General features: G+C 50.7%; 1 protein-coding gene across 1 annotated transcript; it reads left to right on the plus strand.

Annotated features, from left to right (window-relative positions):
* The first annotated feature begins 7,881 nt into the window (after window positions 1–7,881).
* Window positions 7,882–25,563, plus strand: GUCY2D (guanylate cyclase 2D, retinal). Its single transcript, XM_019013034.4, has 20 exons — window positions 7,882–7,999; window positions 8,308–9,037; window positions 9,121–9,425; window positions 11,593–11,944; window positions 12,290–12,374; window positions 12,653–12,755; window positions 13,158–13,259; window positions 14,734–14,814; window positions 17,368–17,574; window positions 17,674–17,830; window positions 18,327–18,476; window positions 19,104–19,252; window positions 19,824–19,987; window positions 20,082–20,274; window positions 20,551–20,725; window positions 20,967–21,065; window positions 21,151–21,245; window positions 21,430–21,515; window positions 21,669–21,780; window positions 25,349–25,563. Exons 2-19 carry the CDS (start codon window positions 8,317–8,319, stop codon window positions 21,754–21,756), a joined length of 3,312 nt encoding a protein of 1,103 aa, XP_018868579.4. The 5' UTR covers window positions 7,882–7,999; window positions 8,308–8,316; the 3' UTR covers window positions 21,757–21,780; window positions 25,349–25,563.
* Window positions 25,564–25,811: the final 248 nt, after the last annotated feature.

Below are 25,811 nucleotides of genomic sequence, written 5' to 3' on the forward strand. Positions count from 1 at the left end.
AAAAAAAAAGAAAAGAAAAATACAGTAAAAAAAGAAAAAAGTAACAAGAAATACATCAAACTCACTTAAAGAAAAGGTAAAAACACTACAGAAGGGTACAAAAGTAGGCTTCAACAAATAGTAGTCTTGCCCAGAAAGACTCAACATCCTAAAATGTAAATTTTCCATAAATTAATTTATAAGTTTAACACAATAACAAAGAAAGTGCCAATGACTTTTTAAAAATTAGGAAGATGATTAAAAAGACAATATAAAAATTAATGCATAAGAATTATCAGGAAAATTCTGGAAAGGAGGAGCAATGAGGCAGAGGATGGGGAGTAGCTCTGTAAATGAATTAAAAATATTATAATACTTCAGTAATGAAAATAGTATAGTAGTGGTTCATATTAGACAGACTGACCAAGGGAACAGAGCAGAAAATCCAGAAATACATGCAGATACATTCAGGATTGTTCTTTATGATGATATGAGGAGAAATGAATTATTCACTGAATAGTAATGGGACAGCTGGGAACCAGGCAGATGAAAATAAAATTCGATCCACACCGGACTCCTCACATCAGGATAAATTCCAAAGGGGTCACAGATTTAAATGTAAAAGTGAAACTGTAAGTCCTTGAAGAATGAAGAAAACATTGGAGAATGTGTTTGTAGCTTTTGCTTTTCTGATAGTGATTTAAAATCCAAACGGCATTTAAAAATTTTAAAAGACTGCATTTGAAAATGTACTTGGCAAAAACACACTCACATTATAAGCAAAGAGTAGACACATCAACTGGGATTTTTTTTTTTTCAAATCATATCACAAATGTGTATCCTCCTAACACATAAAGAGATCTAAAAATTGATAAGAAAAAGACCAATAACCCAATAGAAAAGTGAGCAAAAGATATAAACAGACAGTTCTCAAAAAAGATATGCAAAAGGCCTGTAAACATGAAAATATGTTCAGCCTCACTCAGAAGAGAAACACAAATGTAAACTACACCATGATACTTTTTTTTCCCTTGGATGCCATTTTTCTTTTTCAAATATCAAATTGGAGAAATTAAAAACACACTCTGAATCCAGGCTGTGGGCAACAAGACACTCTAAGTCATTGCTGGTACTAGTGTAAATTGGCATAATCCCTAGAGGGGACAATTTGGCAACATCTCTCCAAATTACAGTGCATTTACCCAGGCAATTTGCCTGTAGATGTACTTAGATATATGCAAAATGAGGCTTGTACAAGGTATTCATCGGAGCAGCAATAGCAAAGAGTAACCAGGTTACAGTTCTGCGATTCAATGGAATCTATGCAGCTATGATCAGCTCTCTATGAAACAAGAAACAAGACCTCCAAGATATTGTTGAAATAAAATAGCAAGGTACAGAACAGTGTTATCTTTTATGTAAAAAGGTGACTAGAAGAAAATAGATTCTTATTGCTCGCGTATGCCCAAGGAGCGCCACAAAACGTATGAGAATCTACCTGTGGCTCTCCCTTTGGGGGAAGTGGGCTGACAGGGAACACGCGTGGTAGGGAGCATTTTCACTGTATATTCTTTTTTGTTTATTTTATTTTTGAACGATGTAATTGTATTATATTTTCATAAAACAAATATAAAATATTTTAAGGAGGGAAGCAGATTGTAAAATAGTACATAAAATTATCTATTTTCGGCTGGGCGTGGTGGCTCACACCTGTAATCCCAGCACTTTAGGAGGCCGAGGCAGGTGGATCACAAGGTCAAGAGGTCGAGACCATCCTGGGCAACATGGTGAAACCCCGTCTCTACTAAAAATACAAAAAAAAATTAGCTGGGTGTGGTGGCGCACACCTGTAGTTCCAGCTACTTGAGAGGCTGAGGCAGGAGAATTGCTTGAACCCGGGAGGCAGAGGTTGCAGTGAGCCAAGATCACACCACTGCACTCCAGCCTGGTGACACAGTGAGACTGCATGTCAAAAAAAAAAAAAAAAAAAGTTAATCTATTTTCTCATATATGCATTTTTAAAAGCTATTTACAGTGGTTATCTTCAAAAGTCTTTTATTTTTGCTTACACATTTTTGCATACTTTATTACAGATGTGAGCCACTGTGCCCAACCCGTTTTAATATTTAATAGTGAAAAAATGATATATTTCTGTTTCCTCCACACTATTCTTTAACTATTACAAACTGTAGTTTAATGGAATCCTGATTTTTACCCTCTAGTTCGGATTCAGTGTTTCTAACTTGAAGTTTTGTTTTGTTTTGTTTTGTTTTGTTTTGTTTTGTTTTGTTTTGTTTTTGATCAGACCCCCAGGACTTGTTTCCTACGGTGAGATTCAGGCCAAATTGGTTTCAAAAGTTGTTTTGCTTCAAGGAATAGTTTTTCCTTATCTGCTGCTGCAGTGATTCCACAAACAGAAACTTCTAATTCCTTCTGTCAACTCCTCCAAATTTCGTGACTTTATTGAGGGGCAGGGAAGGGACTAAAAATCTCAGAAGAAAGAGCTTTATACCCTTTGCCTCTAGACAGAGCAAAACCAAGACCTTCCAGAGAGGGAGCGCCACCTGCAGCTGAGGCTATTTATAGTACAGGAGTTGGATTTAAATATAATTCTGTCCTCTGGTAACTCCAGCCAGCTGCTACTTTAAGATTTGGCGCCACCCTTTATGTAAGACGGCATGTTTTGTTTCAGTACCTTACAGATGGAATCGAAATTTAGCAGTAAGCAACAAACAAGCTCTGGTGTGGGCCACTGGAAGTGAGAAGCAGTGCGGTGGCAGGAGGCTGGCTGTGCAACCTTGGCGTGAGGACTAGAATGGATTTAAAATAGTCCACTCCTTGAGTATAAAATGGTACAGGCTCTGCAGAAAACAGTGTGTCAGTTCCTCAAACAATCAAGCATAGAATTATATGATCCAGGCCAGGCACGGTGGCTCACACCTATAATCTCAGCACTTTGGGAGGCCAAGGTGGGTGGATTGCTTGAGGTCAGGAGTTCGAGACCAGCCTGGCCAACATGGTGAAACCCCGTCTCTACCAAAAATACAAAAATTAGCCTGGTGTGGTGGCGCCTGCCTGTAGTCCCAGCTACTCGGGAGGCTGAGGCAGGAGAATCACTTGGACCTGGAAAACGGAGGCTGCAGTGAGCCGAGGTCAAGCCACTGCCTTCCAGCCTGGGTGACAGAGTGAAACCCTGCCACAAAAAATAAAATAAAATAAAATAAAATATTTATTTGAAAAAAGAATTATATGATCCAGCAATCCCACTTCTAGGTATATACCCAAAACAACTGAAGGAAGGGACTCAGAGACCAAGAGGTGGAAGCAAGCCAAGTGTCCACAGAAGAATGAATGGGTAAATAAAATGTGGTATATACTGTACATACAATGGAATATTATTTAACCTTAAAAAGGAGTGAGGTGGGGCTTGGTGGCTCACACCTGTAATCCCAGCACTTTCGGAGGCCAAGGCAAGAGGATCACCTGAGGTCAGGGGTTTGAGACCAGCCTGGCCAACATGGTGAAACCCCGTTTCTACTAAAAATACAAAAATTAGCCAGGCATGGTGATGCATGTCTGTAGTCGCAGCTACTCGGGAGGCTGCGGCATGCGAATTGCTTTGAACCCAGGAGGCTGAGGTTGCAGTGAACCGAGATTGCCCCACTGCACTCCAGCCTGGGGTGACAGAGTGAAACTCTGTCTCAAAAAAAAAAAAAAAAAAAAAAAAAGGAATGAACCTCTGATACGTTACAGCATAGGATAAACCTTGAAAACATCGTGCTAAGTGAAATAAACAGACACAAAAGGACAAATACTGTATGATTCTACTTATGTGAGGTAGCTAAAGTAGTCAAATTCATAGAGACAGAAAGAATGATGGGCCAGGGGCAATGGCTCACACCTGTAATCCCAGCACATTGGGAGGCTGAGGTGGGAGGATTACTTGAGCCCAGGAGTTGGAGACCAGCCTGGGCAACATAGTGAGACCCTCATCTCTGCCAAATTTCAAAAAATTAGCCAGGCATAGTGGCACATGCCTGTGATCCTAGCTGCTTGGGAGGCTGAGGTGGGAGGATTGCGTGAGCCCAGGAGGTTGAGGCTATAGTGAGCTGAGATCGTGCCATTGTACTCCAGCCTGGGCAACAGTGCAAGACCCGGTCTCTAAAAAATAAAAAGAAAAAAAAATAAGAACAGTGGTTTCTGGGGGCTGGAGGGAGGGGAAATGGGGAGCTAGTATTTAATGGGCACAGAGTTTCAATTGGGTAAGATGGAAAAGTTCTGGAGATGGACAGTGGTGATGGTTGCACAACAATATGAATTTACTTAATGCCACTGAATTGTACACTTAAAAAATGTTAAAGTGGGGAGACTGGGCACGGTGGCTCACGCCTGTAATCCCAGCACTTTGGGAGGCCGGGGTGGGCGGATCACCTGAAGTCAGGAGTTTGAGACCAATCTGGCCAACATAGTGCAATCCCGTCTCTACTAAAAATACAAAAATTAGCTGGGCATGATGGCGGGTGCCTGTAATCCCAGCTACTCGGGAGGCTGAGGCAGGAGAATCGCTTGAACCCGGGGGGCGGAGGTTGCAGTGAGCCAAGATCACACCACTGCACTCCATCCTGGGCAGCTGAGCGAGACTCTGTCTCAAAAAAAAAAAAAAAAAAGTTAAAGCGGTAAATTTTATGTTAAGTATATTTTATGACAAAAAAAGATTTTAAAAATCCCCCCTTCATCTTCATCTATATTACCCATCTGTCCATGGACCCTAGAGGAAAATTGGGAGATTGTCAATTTAACCAAATTGGTCTCTGGACCTCATTCTCATCAAGTGTGAAATGAAAGAGTTGGCTGGAGTTTCCACAATTTCATGTAGAGATGCTGAGTCAGAAGACAGGAGATGTGGGGAGGTAACTCTTATGGAAGGTAAGAAGCACAGCACTGTAGAAACGAACATTGATGTCTACTGGATTTTGGAAGTCTGCTACAGGTCAGACATCTAAATTTTTGTTTACAAATTTTTTTTAATTTAAATTAGAAAACATTTCAAGCATACAGAAAATCCCTACATATAGCGATTGTTTACCACCAAAAACTAACAGATGTTAATATTTTGCCATATATATATATGATCCGCCAGCCTCTGCCTCCCAAAGTGCTGGGAGTGGCATGAGCCACCGTGCCCAGCCTATGTGTCTTGTTTAATAAATCCATTCCTACCCTGAATTGATAAAGATGTCTTTTCAATCTATGTCTTTTTTTCTCTTAAAAATTTCTGCTCTTTTTAAATTTTTCTATTTTCTTATTTTTTTCTTTGTTCTTTCTTCAGAGCAGATCTACTTTCTTTGAATTCTATAATCTAAAATTTTTAATTAACTTTTTATTTGGAAATAATTTCAAACTTAAAAAATGTTGCAAAAATAAAAAATATGCAAAGAACACTCACAGGCTGTTTACCCAGATTCACCTATTGTTAGCATTTTACCCCATTTGTTTATCATTTGAAATAGATAATATATAAAACATACCATATATCATATCTAATATATATTTTTTCTGGACTGCTTGAGGGTCAGTTATATACATGATGCTTTACCATTAAATACTTCAGTGTGTATTTCCTATGAACAGAGATAGTCTAACATAACTACACTACCATTATTAACTTTATAACTTTATACTCTTTTGAATCTCCTGTGATATTCCAATTTTGTCAATTGCCAATTTTTTTGTTAATGTTGATGTTCTTTATAGCATTTTTATAACCCCATGCTGCCCTATAACCATTTTTCTTTTCTTTTTTTGTTTTTTGAGATGGAGTCTCACTTTGTTGCTTAGGCTGGAGTGCAGTGGCGCGATATTGGCTCACTGCAAACTCCGCTTCCCAGGTTCAGGTGATTCTCTTGCCTCAGCCTCCTGAGCAGCTGGGATTACAGGTGCACTCCACCACCCCCGGCTAATTTTTGTATTTTTAGTAGAGACGGGACTTCACCATGCTGGTCAGGCTGGTCTCAAACTCCTGACCTCAAGTGATCCACCTGCCTCGGCCTCCCAAAGTGCTGGGATTATAGGCGTGAGCCATGGTGCCCGGCCTCAAGCCCTATAACCTTATAGCACTTTAAAAAAATCCAATGATACAGAATCCAAACTAAGGGCAGGTGTTGCATATAATTGTCATATCTTTTTAGGTTCCTTTAATCTGAAACAGTTCCTCAACCTCTAATTGATTTCTATGACATTGACATTTTTGAAGAATGCAGTCCTCCCCACCTTTTTAAATAGAACGTTTCTCATTTAGTGTTTATCTTATGTTTCCTTGTGATTAGATTTGAAACAGTGCTGGAACATTGCCAAGATGTATCGTGCAGCACTGCATAGGTGTGGTATTATGTCCTTCTCAGGGTATCACATCTGGAGGCAAAGAATGTCTCTCTGCCCCTCATGGTTAATTTTGATCACTCGCTTAAAGTATTGCCCTATTTCTCCACTGTACAATGACTGCTTTTTATTTTATTCCCCACTCCCTTCCAACTCATGGCAATCTGGAGGGAGATACTTTCAGACCCTGCAAAAGTTCTGCTCCTCATCCAACATTTCCCCCAGCTTTAGAATCCACTGATGATTCTTACCTGATCCAATCTTTGCCACCAAGTCTGAAAATGATTCATTTAAAAGTTTTTAAGTTTTATTTTTCACATATAGGTCTTTGACCTGGAATAGATTTTGTGTATGGTGTGAGATAGGGATTGAATTCTATTTTCCCCCCAGATGGCTAATCAGCTCCATTTGTTGAAGTTTATTCCTTCCCAGTTGGTAAGAAATGTCCACTTCTTCACACATTTGTTGTGTTTGTTTCAGTACTGTATATTCTATTTCATTGGTCCATTTGTTTATCCTTGTGCCAAAACTATGAAGTCTTTATTGCCATAGCTTTATAATATATATTTATACAAATATATCATTGCTGTCACTACATAATGTGGATTTATATAAATATATAATATATAATTGCTATAGCTTTATAGTATATATTTATATAATTGCTGTTTTATATATCATATAATTATATAAATATATAATTGCTATGTTTTATATATTATATATTTATGTAGATATATAATTGCTATGTTTTATATATTATATATTTACATAAATACATAATTGCTATTGCTTTATAATAAATTTGTATATCTTATAGGGCATCTTCCATTATACTCTTCTCTAAAATTATTAGCTATTCTTGCCATCCGGGCAATTATATTCATTTTCACAACAACCCTCAGATTAAGCAATTGCCCAAGGTCCAAAAATCAGCAAGAGGGACTTGGAACCCAGGTCTGTCGGAGGCCAAAGCTCTTTTCATTACTTCCTGAGGTCCTGCCAAAGGGGTGGTTTTCTAGGCATGGAGCAGCAGAGGTCAGGGAATCAAGTGTGGTGAGAGAGAGAAGAGAAGTGAAAGAAGAAAGGCAGGTGTCAGCTTGGTGTGGGTTCGGTCTCTGGGATATAGACTTTGCCAGCCAAAGGATGGAGCTTGAACTTAGCTGGCAGAACTGGAAACAGAAGATTGTAAGGAAAGGGACTGGGATCAGTGTTTCTTCTCCAGGACGGATTACCCACAGCTATCCATGGGCAGGCACTTGTTACTTTCTGGCTGAGCAGGGCAGTGTGGCCGACGGCTGAAAGGGGAAGCTGCGGCTGCTTTTGTGCAGGGGTGGTGGTGATGAGGGTGATGTGGGGGGCTGGAAGGCATGGAGGGGAAAGGATCTGGCTGACTACCTGGAAGCCAGGACAGATCCCACCCCAGAAAGGCGCAGTAGGGGCTCTCATCCTCCACTAGCCCGCCCCTCCCTGCCTAATTAAGGACCCTAATCAGCTTGGGGAGATTAAGGGCTCTGGCCGGCTGTACCCACGCCCCCGCCCTGGCCTGGGCTGGCAAGGAAGACCTGTGGGCGGGCGTCAAAAGGGGGACCGGCCCTGTGACCCCTCACCGGGGCCGTGGGCCCGAGCCCCGGACTTCCCTGTAAGTGTCAGAGGCCCCTCCGCTGGGATAGGGTCGGTCTGAGGGCGCGGGCGAGTCCCTGCTGACCCCTGACGCCTCCGACGGGGGGAGGGGCAGGCCGGGTGGGAGCGGGAAGCCGGGGCGGCAGAATGGGGCTTCGGGGCGGTGTCCTTGGCCCCATTTATTTAGTCTTCCCAGCCTCCGGAGGGGGCGGTAGCAGCAGAATCATCCCATGGGTTACTCGGGCTTGGAGAAACTCGGGGTTACGGGGAGAACCCTAGGGGAGGCCGGGGTCTCAGTCGCTCAGCCTGCTCCGTCTGTGTTCGCAGAAGCCGGCAATGACCGCCTGCGCCCGCCGAGCGGGTGGGCTTCCGGACCCCGGGCTCTGCGGTCCCGCGCGGTGGGCTCCGTCCCTGCCCCGCCTCCCCCGGGCCCTGCCCCGGCTCCCGCTCCTGCTGCTCCTGCTTCTGCTGCAGCCCCCCGCCCTCTCCGCCGTGTTCACGGTGGGGGTCCTGGGCCCCTGGGCTTGCGACCCCATCTTCTCCCGGGCTCGCCCGGACCTGGCCGCCCGCCTGGCCGCCGCCCGCCTGAACCGCGACCCCGGCCTGGCAGGCGGTCCCCGCTTCGAGGTAGCGCTGCTGCCCGAGCCGTGCCGGACGCCGGGCTCGCTGGGGGCCGTGTCCTCCGCGCTGGCCCGCGTGTCGGGCCTCGTGGGTCCGGTGAACCCTGCGGCCTGCCGGCCAGCCGAGCTGCTCGCCGAAGAAGCCGGGATCGCGCTGGTGCCCTGGGGCTGCCCCTGGACGCAGGCGGAGGGCACCACGGCCCCTGCCGTGACCCCCGCCGCGGATGCCCTCTACGCCCTGCTTCGCGCATTCGGCTGGGCGCGCGTGGCCCTGGTCACCGCCCCCCAGGACCTGTGGGTGGAGGCGGGACGCTCACTGTCCACGGCACTCAGGGCCCGGGGCCTGCCTGTCGCCTCCGTGACTTCCATGGAGCCCTTGGACCTGTCTGGAGCCCGGGAGGCCCTGAGGAAGGTTCGGGACGGGCCCAGGGTCACAGGTAGGCTCCCTTGCAGGGTGCGAGGAGGTCGGCTGGTCCTGCCGGCAGCCGGACGGCGCCGCGAGCCAAGCCTCTGTCCGCAGCAGTGATCATGGTGATGCACTCGGTGCTGCTGGGTGGCGAGGAGCAGCGCTACCTCCTGGAGGCCGCAGAGGAGCTGGGCCTGACCGATGGCTCCCTGGTCTTCCTGCCCTTCGACACGATCCACTACGCCTTGTCCCCAGGCCCGGAGGCCTTGGCCACACTCGCCAACAGCTCCCAGCTTCGCAGGGCCCACGATGCCGTGCTCACCCTCACGCGCCACTGTCCCTCTGAAGGCAGCGTGCTGGACAGCCTGCGCAGGGCTCAAGAGCGCCGCGAGCTGCCCTCTGACCTCAATCTGCAGCAGGTAGAAGGTCCCGGGAGGAGGGAAGAAGGCAAGGGAGAGGGGAGAGGACAGCCAAAGCGGGGAGAGGAGGATGCAGCCAACGGAGAAAGAACCACTGGCAGCTCTAGCTGTTTGGAGTTTCCTGGGTAATGTAGAGGCTCTGGCCCTACTTGGGGTCTCTTAGTGTACGAGGATTGCCTCCAGAGAGTAGGCAATTCGACCTCTCAAGTCCAACGTCAAGCAGTAAACTCTAATGAACTGTAAACTGCAAAACCTTTTGCAATTGGCTTCAAAGTAAACCCGTTTCCACCACCACATACTCCCAGCTGTCTAAAATAAATACTTGGTGTTCTTGAAAGCAGGAAGGAGGGAGGATGCCAATCCAACCTTCATCCCTAGTTCAGAGGTATTTCCTCTGGGGCTTTATCTGGTGGTCTTAGCTTTTCAAGGGCCTAGACACCTTGCAAGAAGCAGAAAGTTCCCTGGGTGGATTCAGGGGCAATCCTAACCAGATCCACAGTGTATTTCCAACATCCAGCTAATACCTAGGGATCCCCAAGTCCCCAGAATCCCAGTTCAGATCATCTAACTTTACTCCAGCCACAAAGGAGGACTAGAAACCACTATGAGAAGGGAATTTAGATGTCAACGGGCAGTGAACCACCACAAAGGTCCAACTCACAGGCGGCTGCATGAGAGAAGGGTCGTAGGGGTTGCAATTTCCCATCAATGCCCCTAGATTCTTCCAAGAGGATTGGAGGTGGCCAATGGAGGGGGGAGGGGTGCAGTGATGGGAATAGTCAGAAGAGAATACAAGTTAGGAATCATAGTGAGATGGGATGGATGGAGGGTCGGTCAGTGGAGAGAGGGAGGTTGAGAAAGTAGAGAGAGAAAAGCCCTTCAGCTCTCAGTAAGTACCACAGCAGTCCTCTTCGCTGCCCAAACTGCCCAAGCCTCTGAGCGTGTGAGTCACCCTTGATTCCTTGAATTCTTTGCCCCCACTTCCAGGCATCAAGCCCTGTTACTGTTACTTCCTAAAGATCATTTGAATTCATCCACTTTCTCCATCTTTACTGTCACTGCCCTGATTCAGGCCACAGCACCCCCAGCCCAAATCCCAAAACATAATCTCTCAGATGGTCTCTGCTTCAACACTCACCTGCCCAACACCTTTCTCCAGATCAAGCTTCAGAAATCTGACAGATCTCACCCTGTCATGCCCCTGTTCAAAGCCTCACAGTGGCTTCTGTTGCCCTGGATAGATGCAGGCCTCTCCACATGGCTTACCAGGTCTCCTGTCTTTCTCTCTCTTCCACCTCCCATGAACTTCAGCCAGACCAAGCTACTCTGGGTTCTTGGAATGTGTCCTTCTCTTTTGCCTCTGAGCTTCTGAGTGTGCTGTTTCCTCTCTCTTGTCCCTGCCTCCCCTGGATAATTCTGACTCATCCCCTTCAGGATGGTCACTTCTAACAGCTCCTTCTCTGTCCACAGCCTAGGGTGGGGACACCCATTCCTGTCTCTGCAGCTCCCTCAGTTTCCCCTACTTTTACTCATTGCATTGCCTGAACACCCCTGTCTCTTTGGCAAGAAGAAAGGTTCCTTGAGACGGGGTCTGTCTTGTATACTGATACATCTTTAGTGCTCTGCACAGTGCCTGGCTCTCTGAGAGATGGCAACTGGGAATAATAGAGTAGCCTGATAAGATCGGGTAGTAACAATAGAGAAGGTTTTTCGTTTGTTTTGTTGTTGTTTAGTTTAGGTTTTTTTTTGTTTGTTTTTGTTTTTTTTTTAAGGAACAACAGAAAATCGAAGCCAACCAAAAGATAGGTGAGAAGGCTTTTAGGTGAATGGTAGGTGATGAGGTTAAAACTATATGCTGGGCAACCAACAGGAAGAAGAGAGGACCTACAGGTGATGGAGAATTAGAATCAACCAATGGTCAGAGAGGAGGCTGAGTCCTGAAAAGAGGAACAAGTTAGTGGGGAGAGCAGGTGTGACAGCCAATAGGAGAGGGAGGAAGAGAGAGCCAATGGGGAGGGAGGAAGAGATAGCCAATGGGGAGGGATCCTGGGAACAACTAACTGGAAGGTGACAACAGTGGATACTCTGGGCTTGACAGGCAGTGAAAGAATCTGGTCTGTCTGTGGGCTGTGACCCCGACCTCTGAGCCCCTACTCTCCTTCTCCAGGTCTCCCCACTCTTTGGCACCATCTATGACGCGGTCTTCTTGCTGGCAAGGGGTGTGGCAGAAGCGCGGGCTGCCGCGGGTGGCAGATGGGTGTCCGGAGCAGCTGTGGCCCGCCACATCCGGGATGCGCAGGTCCCTGGCTTCTGCGGGGACCTAGGAGGAGACGAGGAGCCCCCATTCGTGCTGCTAGACACGGACGCAGCGGGAGACCGGCTTTTTGCCACATACATGCTGGATCCTGCCCGGGGCTCCTTCCTCTCCGCCGGTACCCGGATGCACTTCCCGCGTGGGGGATCAGCACCCGGACCTGACCCCTCGTGCTGGTTCGATCCAAACAACATCTGCGGTGGAGGTGAGGGCGAGCACCCTAGTCCCCACTGAGACAATCGCCATGGATCATCCACAAAGTGATGAAAGAGAGTGGACTCCTATCCTGTAATCCATCTTCGATGCCCTTCTAGGCCCTCTCCCAGCCCCTGGATTGCACAGGACCCCTCTCTTGCTGAGCTCCAAAGCCCTTTTAGAAATTTTCTATCATTCCCAGACTCTCCCCTTTGAGGAACTATGACCTCCCCCTAGAGCCTCTCTGGGCCCCCATCCCCCTTTCCTGGAGGGGCCAGCATTTGGCATGCCTCCCTAGAGAAGAGGCCTCCCCTGGCATCGCTCCTCAGTATACCTCCTGTCACTGTCCCTTCAGGACTGGAGCCGGGCCTCGTTTTTCTTGGCTTCCTCCTGGTGGTTGGGATGGGGCTGGCTGGGGCCTTCCTGGCCCATTATGTGAGGTGAGTAGTGGAATGAGGTAAGTAGGAAGTGAGCTTGTGCCAGAAATGGAAGTCTGCAGCAAAAACAGCAGGCTGGGTTCACTCAGGAGTAGAAGAGGAGATTTTTCTTGGGGTGAGGGTGTTCTGGTGGGCTGGTAGAGTCCCAGGGGATGTCTGGTTTGGGGATGGCTGCCCTCCAGGACCCCTCCCCTGAGCTAACATCCCTCCACCGCATCCCCTGCTGGTCTCTTCTCACGGACCTTGGTGCCCTTGGTGGAGGTGACCTCTTTCTCCACCAGGCACCGGCTACTTCACATTCAAATGGTCTCCGGCCCCAACAAGATCATCCTGACCGTGGACGACATCACCTTTCTCCACCCACATGGGGGCACCTCTCGAAAGGTCGGGGAGGCAGAGAGGCAGGAGCCAGTTGTCTTCTTTCTGTAAATTTGGTTCCTTCCCTGGGCCAGTCCCGACCCCAGCTCCCTACTTGGGAAGCCTGATTTCTATCCCAGTTCTGTCCCAAGTCTGAAGTCTAGGGATCAGCACCCTCATCTGTGCAATGAGGGTAACAGTACCTGTCCTGACTACTTTCCTGGCGGGGAGGTGAAGCTCCAACAAGAAAATGAATGTTTGCTTTGTAAACTGTAAAGCGTGCACTTGGGGAGTAATGTCATTATCACCTTCCCTCATTGAGATTCCTTCGCCACCCATCTTTAAATCCCCAAAACTCAGCCTGACCTCAACCCAGGACTCTGACACCAGAATATATTTTGACCTCTTGCATTGACCTCTACCTGCTAGGTGGCCCAGGGGAGTCGATCAAGTCTGGGTGCCCGCAGCATGTCAGACATTCGCAGTGGCCCCAGCCAACACTTGGACAGCCCCAACGTTGGTGTCTATGAGGTGAGCCTGACCCCAGCCAGACAGAGAGACAGTGGGGGAAGAATGCTCAGGCCCTGGGCAGAGGGGAGGTGCACTCTCAAGAGGACATGCAGTCATGTCAAATCCTGCAGGCTCCAGGAGATGGGGGATGGGAGCCCAGACAGGATCTAGGGAAAGGTCATGGATCCCTCAAAGGGAAGCACCTAGGAATCTTCCCTCCCCAAGGATTTTTCTCTAGCCACTATCGGGGTAAGGGCTCCTCAAAAGCTAATCACAGTGACCCAGAGACTGGAGGCTGGAGCTGCCAGGGAGCATGCTGGGACCAGCAGGTAACATGGTGTGGCCACTGAGACCATCTCTGGCCTGGTCAGAGCCTCTGGCCCTGCCCCTCAGCATTTTCACCCAATTCAGACCAGACTCAGGAATAGCAACCCCTAGAGGGGGAAAACAAAGTCACAAAAAAGTATTAGGACATTAACTTTGGGGCCGGTAAATCTGAATGCGGTCAAGTGGAGGGGAGATAATGAGAACAGATTCAGAGAGAGCTGTGAGTGCTGAGCAAATCAAGAGAGTAGAAATTTAGAGCTCCTGGGCTTCAGGTCATGGGAAGGAATGCACAGGCTCCTATCATGTCACCTAGAGATCATCCTGGCCAATTCTCAGAGGAGGCACTATTGTCATTTGAGGCAGATTGTCCTAAATTTTATGGGACTACTCTGTGCCTTGAAGGATGTTTAGTGTTTCTTGTCTCTGGCCCTGTCCACTAAATGCAGCTCCTAGTTTTTGTGACAGTTAAAACTTTCCCCACATTTATTTCCAAATGCTCCTTAGGGGTCAGTACTAAAGCCCAGTTCCCTTCTACATTCCCTTTTAGTCCAAATCCCTTATAGACAGACAGGGCCACCTGCATAATTAGCGAGATCCAGGGCAAGATAGAAATGAGGGGCTCCTCGTTCATTCATGATGATGGCAGGAGGTCATTGAACCAAGCTTGGGCCCTTCGGAGCACGAGGCCCTGTGTGACTGCACAGGTCCCATGCCTATGAACCGGCCCTGCCAACAGTTGAGGATGAGGTCCAGCATCCGGAGGGGAGCTGTCTATAGTTCAGTTAGTTTTCAATAAAGCCTGATCTACCCAGATTTTTTACTCCCAGAACATGCTCTCTCATGGCAGTGGATGGTGATGAGGGTTGTGATGTCGATGACACTCGTGGTTGTATTAATGCACTTAATAGGACTATTGGTGGGCACAGCTGGGGTGGTGAGGACAGCCATCCATGGCTTCTGAATCTCTGTCATCCAGGGGTGGGCCCTCTCCCAGATGGCTGTGAAGTGGATGGGCATACATCAAACCCCTTGCTTCAATGCATTTTGTCACATGGAAGATGCATTCTGGGACAGTGAGCCAATGGAAATGGAGGGGGAGGGGTTCCAGGGCTCCCCATCGTGGGATTTTAAGAGACTGAGTTGCCTACCCCCATCCTCTTTGCTGCAGGGAGACAGGGTTTGGCTGAAGAAATTCCCAGGGGATCAGCACATAGCTATCCGCCCAGCAACCAAGACAGCCTTCTCCAAGGTGAGACTTGGGCCTGTGATGGGGCCTAGGTGGCCATCGGTTTCTCCCTTCTTACCTTCTCTTTGCAGCTGGGTACAGAGGTAGGTCTCAGTTAAGTGTCCCCTCTGGCTGAGTGTGGTGGCTCATACGTGTAATCCTGGCACTTTGAGAGGCAGATGTGAGGGAGGATCACCTGAGGCCAGGAGTTCAAGACCAGCCTGGGCAACATAAAGAAACCCTATCTCTCCAAAAATTTAAAAATTAGCTGGGTGTGGCGTTACATGCCTGTAGTCCCAGCTACTCTTCAGAGGGTGAGGAGGGAGGATTATTTGAGCCTGGGAGTTGGAGGTTACCATGGGCTGTGATCACACTACTGCACTCCAGCCTGGGTGACAGAGCAAGACCTTGTCAAAATTAAGAAAAAAAAAAAAAAGTGTTTCCTCCACCCTGGAGTAGGCTTTCATTATTCTCTGCCACACCACTAGTTCTTTCCTTTGATCTTGTTGCAATGTGCAATTGTATGTTCATCTGTCTGCCTGCTTGTTTCCGCCTCTCTCGCTGGACTGTAAGCTGAGTGAGGGCCTCCTCACTCCCCTCCATTGTAATCCAGCACCCAACACAGTGTCTGGAACATTAGAGAGACCCAGTGAATGTTTGTTGATCTAATGATAGAAAATAAAAAATGAGTTTCCGGTTCTGTCAGGCCACTTGTGCAGAATAGCCCTAGACATTCTGAATGAAGTGGAAAGTTGGCAAGGAGGCTGTAAATGGCTTATTCTGGTCCTTACAACCTTAATGTCTCCCTTTACCTCCATGCCATGCAGCCTGGGCCTGGCCTTCTTCCCTGATTCCTCTACAGGAGCTCTTGGTCACAGATGCAGTGACTTAAGTGGACTATGTGTATGGGGATTAATGAACTTGATCACCATTTAATACCAGGTGTTTAAAATGAAAAGTATCTGGGCGCGGTGGCTCACGCCTGTAATCCCAGCACTTTGGGAGGCTGAGGCGGGCGGATCACGAGGTCAGGAGATCGAGACCATCCTGGCTAACACGGTGAAACCCCGTCTCTATTAAAAATACAAAAAAAATTAGCCGGGTGTGGTGGCGGGCACCTGTAGTCCCAGCTACTGTGGGAGGCTGAGGCAGAAGAATGGCATGAACCCGGGAGGCGGAGCTTGCAGTAAGCCGAGATCGCACCACTGCACTTCAGCCTGGGCAACAGAGCAAGATTCCGTCTCAAAAAAAAAACAAAGGAAAGAAAAGAAAAGTATCCCCTTATTGGGCATGTGGAGGGAAAAGCTAGAAAGGGCACCAGTCAGCCAGCTAAGCCACCTTTTTTTCTAGCATGCCCCGATTGTGAGGGCACTGTCCTGCAGAGCAGTCAGTCCTGTCTTCCCTAACTGAGGGAGGGTGGGAGTCTCAGACCTGACTGACACAATGATGTAACGCCAAGCAGAGCAGCCCCCGGCCAGGTTGCAGGCACACGCCATTTCTGGTGTCCTTTGAAAGTGGCACAGCTTCAGGCCGGGCACCGTGGCTCACGCCTGTAATCCCAGCACTTTGGGAGGCGGAGGTGGATGGACCACCTGAGGTCAGGAGTTCAAGACCAGACTGGCCAACATAGCAAAACCCCATCTCTACTAAAAATACAAAAATTAGCCAGGCATGATGGCACACACCTGTAATCCCAGCTATTTGGGAGGCTGAGACGGGAGAATCGCTTGAGCTCAGGATGCGGAGGTTGCAGTGACCCGAGATTGCACGACTGCAGTCCAGCCTGGGTGACAGAGTAAGACTCTGTCTAAAAAAAAAAAAATACATAAACAAAAGAAAAGAAAGAAAGTGGCACCGCTCCTCCCTGGCTCTCCCAGCAAAGGCTGTTAAATCAGGAGAGGATGGTGGTTCCAGGAGCTTCTCCTTCATGAGCTGCTTGCCTTAAGACCCAGGCAGTTCGGAGTTTTATGGTTGGGGCCAGGTGTGGTGGCTCAGGCCTATAATCCCAGCACTTTGGGAGGCTGAGGTGGGAGGATCATTTGAAGCCAGGAGTTAAAGACCAGCCTGGGCAACATAGCAAGGCCCCCATCTCTACAGAAAAAAAATTTTAAATGTTATCTAGGCATGGTGGCACAAGCCTGTAGTCCCAGCTATTCAGGAGGCTGAGGTAGGAGGATCACTTGAACCAAGGAATGAAAGGTAGCAGTGATTTATGATCATGCCGCTGCACTCCAGTCTGGGCAACAGAGTGAGACCTCGTGTCTAAAAAAAAGGCTTATGATCAATAAATCCGAACCTGCCTGGGTCCTGATCACCAATGCAAAGTTGTCGTTTCATTCACAGCATTAGGCTAAACCATACTCAGTATCCAAACAGTGGCCTTTGACTATATTGTTTTTTCCAAATATAGAACTATGTGTAGAAGAGAGCCCCCGTACATACCTTATCAACCATTTCATCCACCATTTGTAAAAATCTCATCTTCTGGGTCTGGATACTCAAAAACAGATCCTGATTAACAGCCCCTTCCCCACATTGCCCCGGGCAGAAAATGCAAGTCAACTCTCCCCCTCTCAGCTCCAGGAGCTCCGGCATGAGAACGTGGCCCTCTACCTGGGGCTTTTCCTGGCTCGGGGAGCAGAAGGCCCTGCGGCCCTCTGGGAGGGCAACCTGGCTGTGGTCTCAGAGCACTGCACGCGGGGCTCTCTTCAGGACCTCCTCACTCAGAGAGAAATAAAGCTGGACTGGATGTTCAAGTCCTCCCTCCTGCTGGACCTTATCAAGGTGTGTGTCTGGGGGTGGTGGGGTGACGTCCTGGGGGCAGGGATGGGGAGCAAGGGAACCAAGCAGGCTGAGGCTGCCTCTTACCCTACCCATTCCAAGGGAATAAGGTATCTGCACCATCGAGGCGTAGCTCATGGGCGGCTGAAGTCGCGGAACTGCATAGTGGATGGCAGATTCGTACTCAAGATCACTGACCACGGCCACGGGAGACTGCTGGAAGCACAGAAGGTGCTACCGGAGCCTCCCAGAGCGGAGGGTAAGAGTCCCCTGTGCAGACGAGGATCCACCGGGATCCCCATGATTTCAAGGGCTTCTCCCCCGCTTCCTCCCTACCTCTGCCCTCGCACTCTCTTCATCCCACATCCACCAGACACAATTCCTGCTACAGAAAAGATCTTGTGGCCTCTGAGAGGGTGGGCTCTGTGACTGCGGAGACGGGGCTGCTGGGGGCGGGACTTGTGCCTGAGCTGCCTGCGGCAGGGTTTGCTCTGATTGCAAGTTTGCCTGAGGGTGGGGCTTGTGCCCAAGAGACGGAGCCTTCCCTGGGCACCACCTTGTCTGAAGGGCAAGGCCTATTTGCCAGGCTTTCTCTGAGATGGCTCCTAGAGATAGTTGTAGGGCTGGTCTCAGGTTGCAGGGTCTCAGACCAGTCTCAGGCTGCAGGGTTGGTGGTGTCTGGGTGCCAACCTGGGCTTTCTGGTGAGGGTGGGAGTCTTTCCCCAGCGGCGCCTCAGCCCCTTCCCCATCCCCAGACCAGCTGTGGACAGCCCCGGAGCTGCTTAGGGACCCAGCCCTGGAGCGCCGGGGAACGCTGGCCGGCGACGTCTTTAGCTTGGCCATCATCATGCAAGAAGTAGTGTGCCGCAGTGCCCCTTACGCCATGCTGGAGCTCACTCCCGAGGGTAAGGCTGCCCTATGCGTGGAGTTCGGCCCAGAGGGGCACCCTGCAGTTAGAACAGAGCCAGCCTCACTCTTTCCTCTGAAGCAAAGCCCAGTGATGAAACTCAATTATACGGAGGCCCCCTTAAAGCTGGCATCTGCAGGTCTAGGTGCAGAAAGCCGTGCATGGCCAGGGTGGGCAGCGTGGTTCATTAGGTCCCAGACCACAACAGCTTCCTCTTTCTTGATGCTGGAACCAAACTGTTTCCACAACTGACAGAATAGACTCCTCTCTGTTCTCAGGGGTCCCTGGGAGGAGCAGGGGAGGGGGAGTGGGTGCATCCCTTCTCCACAGGACTCTGAGCAAACTACTTGATCACCTATCCCTCACTTGTCTTACATACAATATGTTAGTTTCTTTGCCTATGTCACCTCTTACTGACCCCCAGAGTTCGAGGTCCTCTTGTTCCTCCTAGCAACTCCCTTCCACACTATACTCTCCCTCCACACACACACACTGAACCTCTGATGTAAAGAAACCCCTGCCAGGCACCCCCTCCCACATCTTGGTCTTCAACAGTCAGGCCAGAGTCAGAGGCAGCTTTTGTGTTCTGGGGGCACTCCCCCTCACTGTCCCCTCATGCCTCCAGAAGTGGTGCAGAGGGTGCGGAGCCCCCCTCCACTGTGTCGGCCCTTGGTGTCCATGGACCAGGCACCTGTCGAGTGTATCCACCTGATGAAGCAGTGCTGGGCAGAGCAGCCGGAACTTCGGCCCTCCATGGACCACACCTTCGACCTGGTCAGGGGCTGGGAGTGGGCAAGGACTGGGCTGGCCTCTGGGATCCCAGATGCTTGTCAGCAACCTGAGACAGCTGCAGACAGGCAGGCTGGCAGGACCTCTGGCCTTCCAGGCTACCTCCTAAGGAGTAGCCTGAAGACTCGGAGTTTGGGGGCAGAATTGGAATGGGGGCTGTGGAGGCTTTTGGAGTGGGAGATAGAGTTCTGTCTGGGTGGGAGAAATATTCAATTCAATTCAAATAACACTGATTGAGAACCAAGTATGTGCTTGGCCTGCTGTGACAGAAAGACCTTTGGCCTGGGAGTCCAACGATTGGGCTGGCTCCAGTGCCCTGTCAATTACTAGCTGAGAACAACTGACCTCTGGGAACCCTCATTTCCCACGTGCCTTCTAATCGTGTCTGCAAACACAGTGCCCAGCACCCCGGGGTGCTTGATGAATAGTAGATGAATGGTGGCGGCGGGGTGGGGTTCAGAGTGAACAGCCCCATGAGAGGGCCCATGAGGGGGGCATAAAGAGGGCATGGCAACCCAGGTCTTCAGCAGCTTCACCAGCTTCCTTCTACTGCTAGTTCAAGAACATCAACAAGGGCCGGAAGACGAACATCATTGACTCGATGCTTCGGATGCTGGAGCAGTACTCTAGTAACCTGGAGGATCTGATCCGGGAGCGCACGGAGGAGCTGGAGCTGGAAAAGCAGAAGACAGACCGGCTGCTTACACAGATGCTGCCTCCGTGGGTGCCAGTGGGAAGGGGTGGGCTGGGAGGGCAGCTGGAGCCCAGCCAGGTAGAGTGGCCCCCAGGTGACCTCACTGCCTGCCATCCCTAGGTCTGTGGCTGAGGCCTTGAAGACGGGGACACCAGTGGAGCCCGAGTACTTTGAGCAAGTGACACTGTACTTTAGTGACATTGTGGGCTTCACCACCATCTCTGCCATGAGTGAGCCCATTGAGGTTGTGGACCTGCTCAACGATCTCTACACACTCTTTGATGCCATCATTGGTTCCCACGATGTCTACAAGGTGAAGTGTGTAGGGGACAAGCCCTCCTGACCTTCAATTCAGCTTCACCAGCCTCCAGCCCAGCCCTTCCTGCGCAGCCCCTAGCCTACCTGCCCAATCAATCTTCTTTCCCAGACCTCCTGTCCCTTATTTATTCCTCCAGTCCCCGGCTCAGTCCTTCCACTAGCAACCTGGTTCTGCACTAACCCCAGGTGGGCCCGGTGACAAGAGGCAATCGCTTCGTGTACTGGGGGGGAATGCTCAAAAGAAAATTCACACAACTCCTTCTTCCCCCAGGTGGAGACAATAGGGGACGCCTATATGGTGGCCTCGGGGCTGCCCCAGCGGAATGGGCAGCGACACGCGGCAGAGATCGCCAACATGTCACTGGACATCCTCAGTGCCGTGGGCACTTTCCGCATGCGCCATATGCCTGAGGTTCCCGTGCGCATCCGCATAGGCCTGCACTCGGGTAACTCCCGGGTCTTCCCAGGCTCCAGCCCATCTCCCTCTTTAGGGCCTGGCCCCAGATTTCCTGTAGAGGAGGCAACTCATGGAGCGGGGAGTGAGGCTTACCTTGAAGAGGATGCACTTAACAAGGCTTATTTGGGGGGCTGGTGGAGATAATGGGTGCGAAGATCCCCCGAGGCCCTACCTAGGTGCAGCCCAGCTGCCGGCCCTGCTAGCCCTGCCGACCCCCAGCATCTCCACAGGTCCATGCGTGGCAGGCGTGGTGGGCCTCACCATGCCGCGGTACTGCCTGTTTGGGGACACGGTCAACACCGCCTCGCGCATGGAGTCCACCGGGCTGCGTGAGTGTGACGGGGACAAGACGGGGAGGTGGGAGGGGGACACGGGAGGTGAGTCCCGAGCTCACGGCGTCCCCCACCGCCACAGCTTACCGCATCCACGTGAACTTGAGCACTGTGGGGATCCTCCGTGCTCTGGACTCGGGCTACCAGGTGGAGCTGCGAGGCCGCACGGAGCTGAAGGTGAGGCAGGGCCCCGCCCCCTCCCGGAGGCCCCGCCCTGTCCTGAGGCACCGCCCATCCTGGGCCTCGGCTGCAAACCCCAGCTCACCCTTCCTGACCTGGTCTCCCAGTTCCATGCAGACTCGAGATCCCCCACCCCTCACCCCAGTCCGCCTAAGTCCTTCCCTCTCCCATGTCTCCCCAGGGCAAGGGCGCCGAGGACACTTTCTGGCTAGTGGGCAGACGCGGCTTCAACAAGCCCATCCCCAAACCGCCTGACCTGCAACCGGGGTGAGGGGCCGGCCTCCGCGGCAGGGCGAGGGACGAGGGACCCCTGCCTCCTGCTCTGTGTCTGACCCCCCCGCGCGCGAGGCAGCGATGACGTGGGCCCTGCCTTCCCACGCCCCATTCCCCTTCCCTGAGGCCACCGCTCCCTCCTTGCAGGTCCAGCAACCACGGCATCAGCCTGCAGGAGATCCCACCCGAGCGGCGACGGAAGCTGGAGAAGGCGCGGCCGGGCCAGTTCTCTTGAGAAGTGAGGCCCGGCCCCGGACAGGTACTGCCCCCTCAGCCCCCACCCCAGCTGCCGCGTCCCCTCTGCTGCCTGCAGAACGTCCCACCCAAGCCAGGTGTCCCGATCCCTTTCTGACTTAGAGAGCCCAGGCTGGTTCCTAAACCCCGGGGCTTCCCCTGGGAGGGAAGCACCCGCTGCAGGAATTTTGGTTCAGTAGATCTGGAGTGGTTTGGAAATCCAGGCTTAGGAAACTCTGTAATCGGGGCCTTCTGTGGCCCCTCCCCTGGCCCTATCTCATCCCCAGTGCATAAACCTGGCTTCCCCAGAAGCCTCACAGGCTGTGCACTGCACAAGAGACAACTCTAGGGGGCAGCAGTCACCAGAGGACAATGTGAAAGCAGAAGCCGTGCCCACTCCCCTCCTGCAAGAAACTGACCTGTGACCCGCTCCTTCCTAGGTGAACCCCTATGACCCCTTTCCTCGACTCCCCTCTGAGATACCCCTCTTTTCTTCAGGATTGTTCTGGAAGGTCCTTTTCCTGAAAGTTGCTGCTATAGGTGACTGGAAGTCTGTCTAATGCTGGTGGACTCTGCCCAGCTCTGCCTCAAAGGATTTTGGGCCTTTTACAAGAGCTGGTTGCAAAACCAGCCATGTGACCTTGGGAAAGTGTCACGCATGCTCTGCTGTGATCCCTTCAGTGGCAAAATGGGGGGTGGCCTAAGTGGTTCCCAAGGCCCCTGTGCACCTGACAGCTGGGTGGCTTGTGGCCCTCACCCCCAGGAGCCCTGAGTCCAGCCGGGGATGTGAGGGTCAGGGATTCTCCGCTTCCCAGTGTCTCTCAGGGACCCAGGAAGGAGGATCTGGGATTGATGCCCGACCCCAGAGGAAGTGGAGTTCTGTTCCACCAGAGCAGGGTTTGTCACATGGCCTGAGGGGGCAAGGGCTCCTGTTTAGCCTCAAGCTTCATTCCTGTCTCCATCTCCCACCAGTCAGAAACTGGCTGCTTCTCCTGTGGGCATAATCAGGGAACTTGCCCAAGTGCAGAGAAAAGCTTGCTTCAATGCTTTGAGGAAAGGAAATTGTGCCACACCTTGACTAACCAGAACATCCAAAGAGCAGCATTCTCTGTTTAACTGGGAGCTGCTGAGCAAGCAGTTGGACAGAAAATCCTCTCTGCTTAGAATTTTTTCTTTTTTTTGAGTCTCACTTTGTCACCCAGGCTGGAGTGCAGTGCAGTGACACAATCTCGACTCATTGCAACCTCCTCCTCTCAGGTTCAAGTGATTCTCCTACCTCAGCCTGCCGAGTAGCTGGGATTACAGGCACCCGCCACCACGCCCGGGTAATTTTTTTGTGTGATTTTAGTAGAGACGGGGTTTCAGCATGTTGCCCAGGGTGGTCTTGAACTGATCTCAAGTGATCTGCCCACCTTGGCCTCCCAAAGTGCTGGGATTACAGGTGTGAGACACCGCGCCTGACCTTTGCAGCAATTATCAATGCCCTGTCCTGGCAAGTCCCCAGTTGAAGTTGCCTTTGTGAAACTCTGACCTTCCAGAGCCTGGGCCTTGGCACATTTGACTCTTGGTGTCTGTCACCATTGCTACAGACCCTGGAAGAAGTTTGCAGCAGGCTAGGAAACCACCTAGGCTGCCACCAGAGGTAGTGAGTGTCCAGTCCCTGGAGGTGCGAAGGCAGAACTGGAGACATCATTGACCAGGGATACGACAGTGAGAGGGAATTCCGGAACTGAACCTTCACTACGCCAAGTGTGCTTGGTGGGCCAGGGTCGGCACTGCCTGTGAGCTCATTAGAAATGAAGGCTCTCAGGGCCCCACCCCAGACCTGCTGAGTCTGGATCTGCATTTTAACAGGTTCCTACAAAATACTGACACGCTCATTAAAGTTTCTGAATCATAGAACTAAATCACCCTAAGATCTTTAAATCTTAGGATCTCTAAGATCTCATAAAGCCAGGCTACAAACTAGCCACCAAATTTCTTTTGTTTGGCCTAAAGAGTGTTTTGTTTTGAGCTAACATTTAAAAATCAACAGCTTCCACATTTTAAAAATGTAGAGCAGATCTCCCCCTTCTCGAAATCAGAAGCCCCACATGGTGCTTATGTCGCCACTTGACCACATTCTGCTGCAGCTAAAGAGCAACAGTCCCCTTTATCCAGATGTCGCCACTCCCCACAGACTCCAAGACACCAAGATTTTCTGAACATTCCTTTATATTCCTGCCTGGTGCCTGTAGACATTGAGCTTAGGACTCCTTAGCAGGTATTAGGATTATAGGGGCTCCTGGAGGGGACTTTGCCTTTTTTTTTTTTTTTAAACTGATTCATGACTTCCACAAGCTTAGTGGTATTCCCCTCCTTCCTAAAGGTGAAGGAAGAATGTATCAAACATCGAGAATCCAGCACTTGTAAGTTCTGGTTACCGAAGGTGATGTTGCTACAGAGAGCAATTTAGTGCAATTTTTAAAACATTTTAAATTGAGTTTAAATATGATGAATTAAAGATTAAAAACAAAACAAAACCTGGGCATGCACACACACACATTTTTAAAAGTTATTTACATTTTTGAAGATTTTCCTTAAGATTTTGTCTGTACTTAGGTCCCAGGGATTGAAGCGCAGATTCACATCTCTGGCCTTGGACCTGACTGTGTGGATAGAGCTCTCAGCCTCCTGTCTCTTCCCTCCCGTACCCGACCCTGCAGCCCTTCCCCTTCCTTCCCTCTCTCCCTGCCTGCAAGGGCCTGGAGTAGTTAATGGTGTGTGATTTCAGCGGCCTCAAGGAAGAGTCCAGGATTAGGTGCAGAGGGATTAGCTGGGACAGGCTTGGGCAGGGTTCCTCCCGGAAGCAGAGGCGGATGAGCCAGAGGGCAGACCCAGTTTAAGGTAGAAGTGGAGTGGGCAGGACTGAGCCGGTTCCTTCCCAGCTTCACTCAGCCTCCTTCCCAGGCTGGCCTCGAGCTCAAGTGACCACATGTGATAGAAGAGCCCTGACCCCTCCCCAGCTAGAAGAACTTGGGGAACCCCCAGCCCAGAGTTCACAGATCTAGTGGGAGAAGAGAAGGCAAAAGATGAAGCCTCAGCCTCCTCTCTGTGCCTCAGCCTCTCCTTTCTCTGTTCCTGCCTCCCTCTCTGCTCTATTCTCCTGTCTTTGTGTCCCCACAGTCCCCTTTCTGCCTGGCAGTCTCTGTCTGCCTTTCTCTGCAGTTTCCACCATTTCTCTGGAAATCTTATTTCCTGGACCCAGTCAGTTATCCAGTCTCAGGGCTCTGCTGACTCAAGTCCTCCCCACCCTGTTCCTGGGGCCTGGGCAACTCCCAGCACATGAGAGCACCGGGGCCTGGCTTGGTCACTGGGCATACCCCACCTTCAGATGTGTTTACACTACCTCTGCCAGCTGGCCTGCGCCAGGAGCCCACACTTGCGGTTGTCCTTGCCTTGGAGATGGCTCTGTAGCTGGCAGAGCAGTGATGGCCAAAGCAGGGACCTCTCATAGCTGCTGCTTCAGTCCCACGGCAGAGACTCTACAGCGTGTCCCGGGGCTCACCCGGCGCCTTTTTTTTTTTTTTTTTTTTTTTTGTGCTGCTCCTCAGGGTCTGGGCCCTGCTCCCTGTCCCATCTGCAGTGGACCCCAGGCACCCCGCTTTGAGGAGGTGGGGTGAACTGCTCCTTGGCAGGGATTTGTGACACTGCATTGCTGGGCTGTGTTCCCCAGGCTCTTCTGGACCTTGCACCGTGGATACCAGGCCATGTGCCATGGTATTTGGGTCCTGGGAGGGTGGGTGAAATAAAGGCATGCTGTCTTCCATGTTGTGGTGTGTGCTGCTTTTAGCCAGGAGAGTAGTCTCGACACCCCCATCTCTGGAACACTCAGCCCTGCCATTTCCAGGGAGGGTTTCAGATAGGGTTGAACCTTAGAGATGGCCTGAAGAGGGGAAGTGGCCGGGGCCAACAGCTCCCAGGAACTCCTCTGCTCAGAGAACCAGTTGGGGAAGTCTCGGGCCTCTCAGGCTGCTGAAAAAGACCAGGGTCTCTGATGCTTTTAAGGTGGGTGAT

Source organism: Gorilla gorilla, chromosome 19 (genome assembly GCF_029281585.2).
Source record: "Gorilla gorilla gorilla isolate KB3781 chromosome 19, NHGRI_mGorGor1-v2.1_pri, whole genome shotgun sequence".
NCBI classification, from domain to species: Eukaryota; Metazoa; Chordata; class Mammalia; order Primates; family Hominidae; genus Gorilla; species Gorilla gorilla.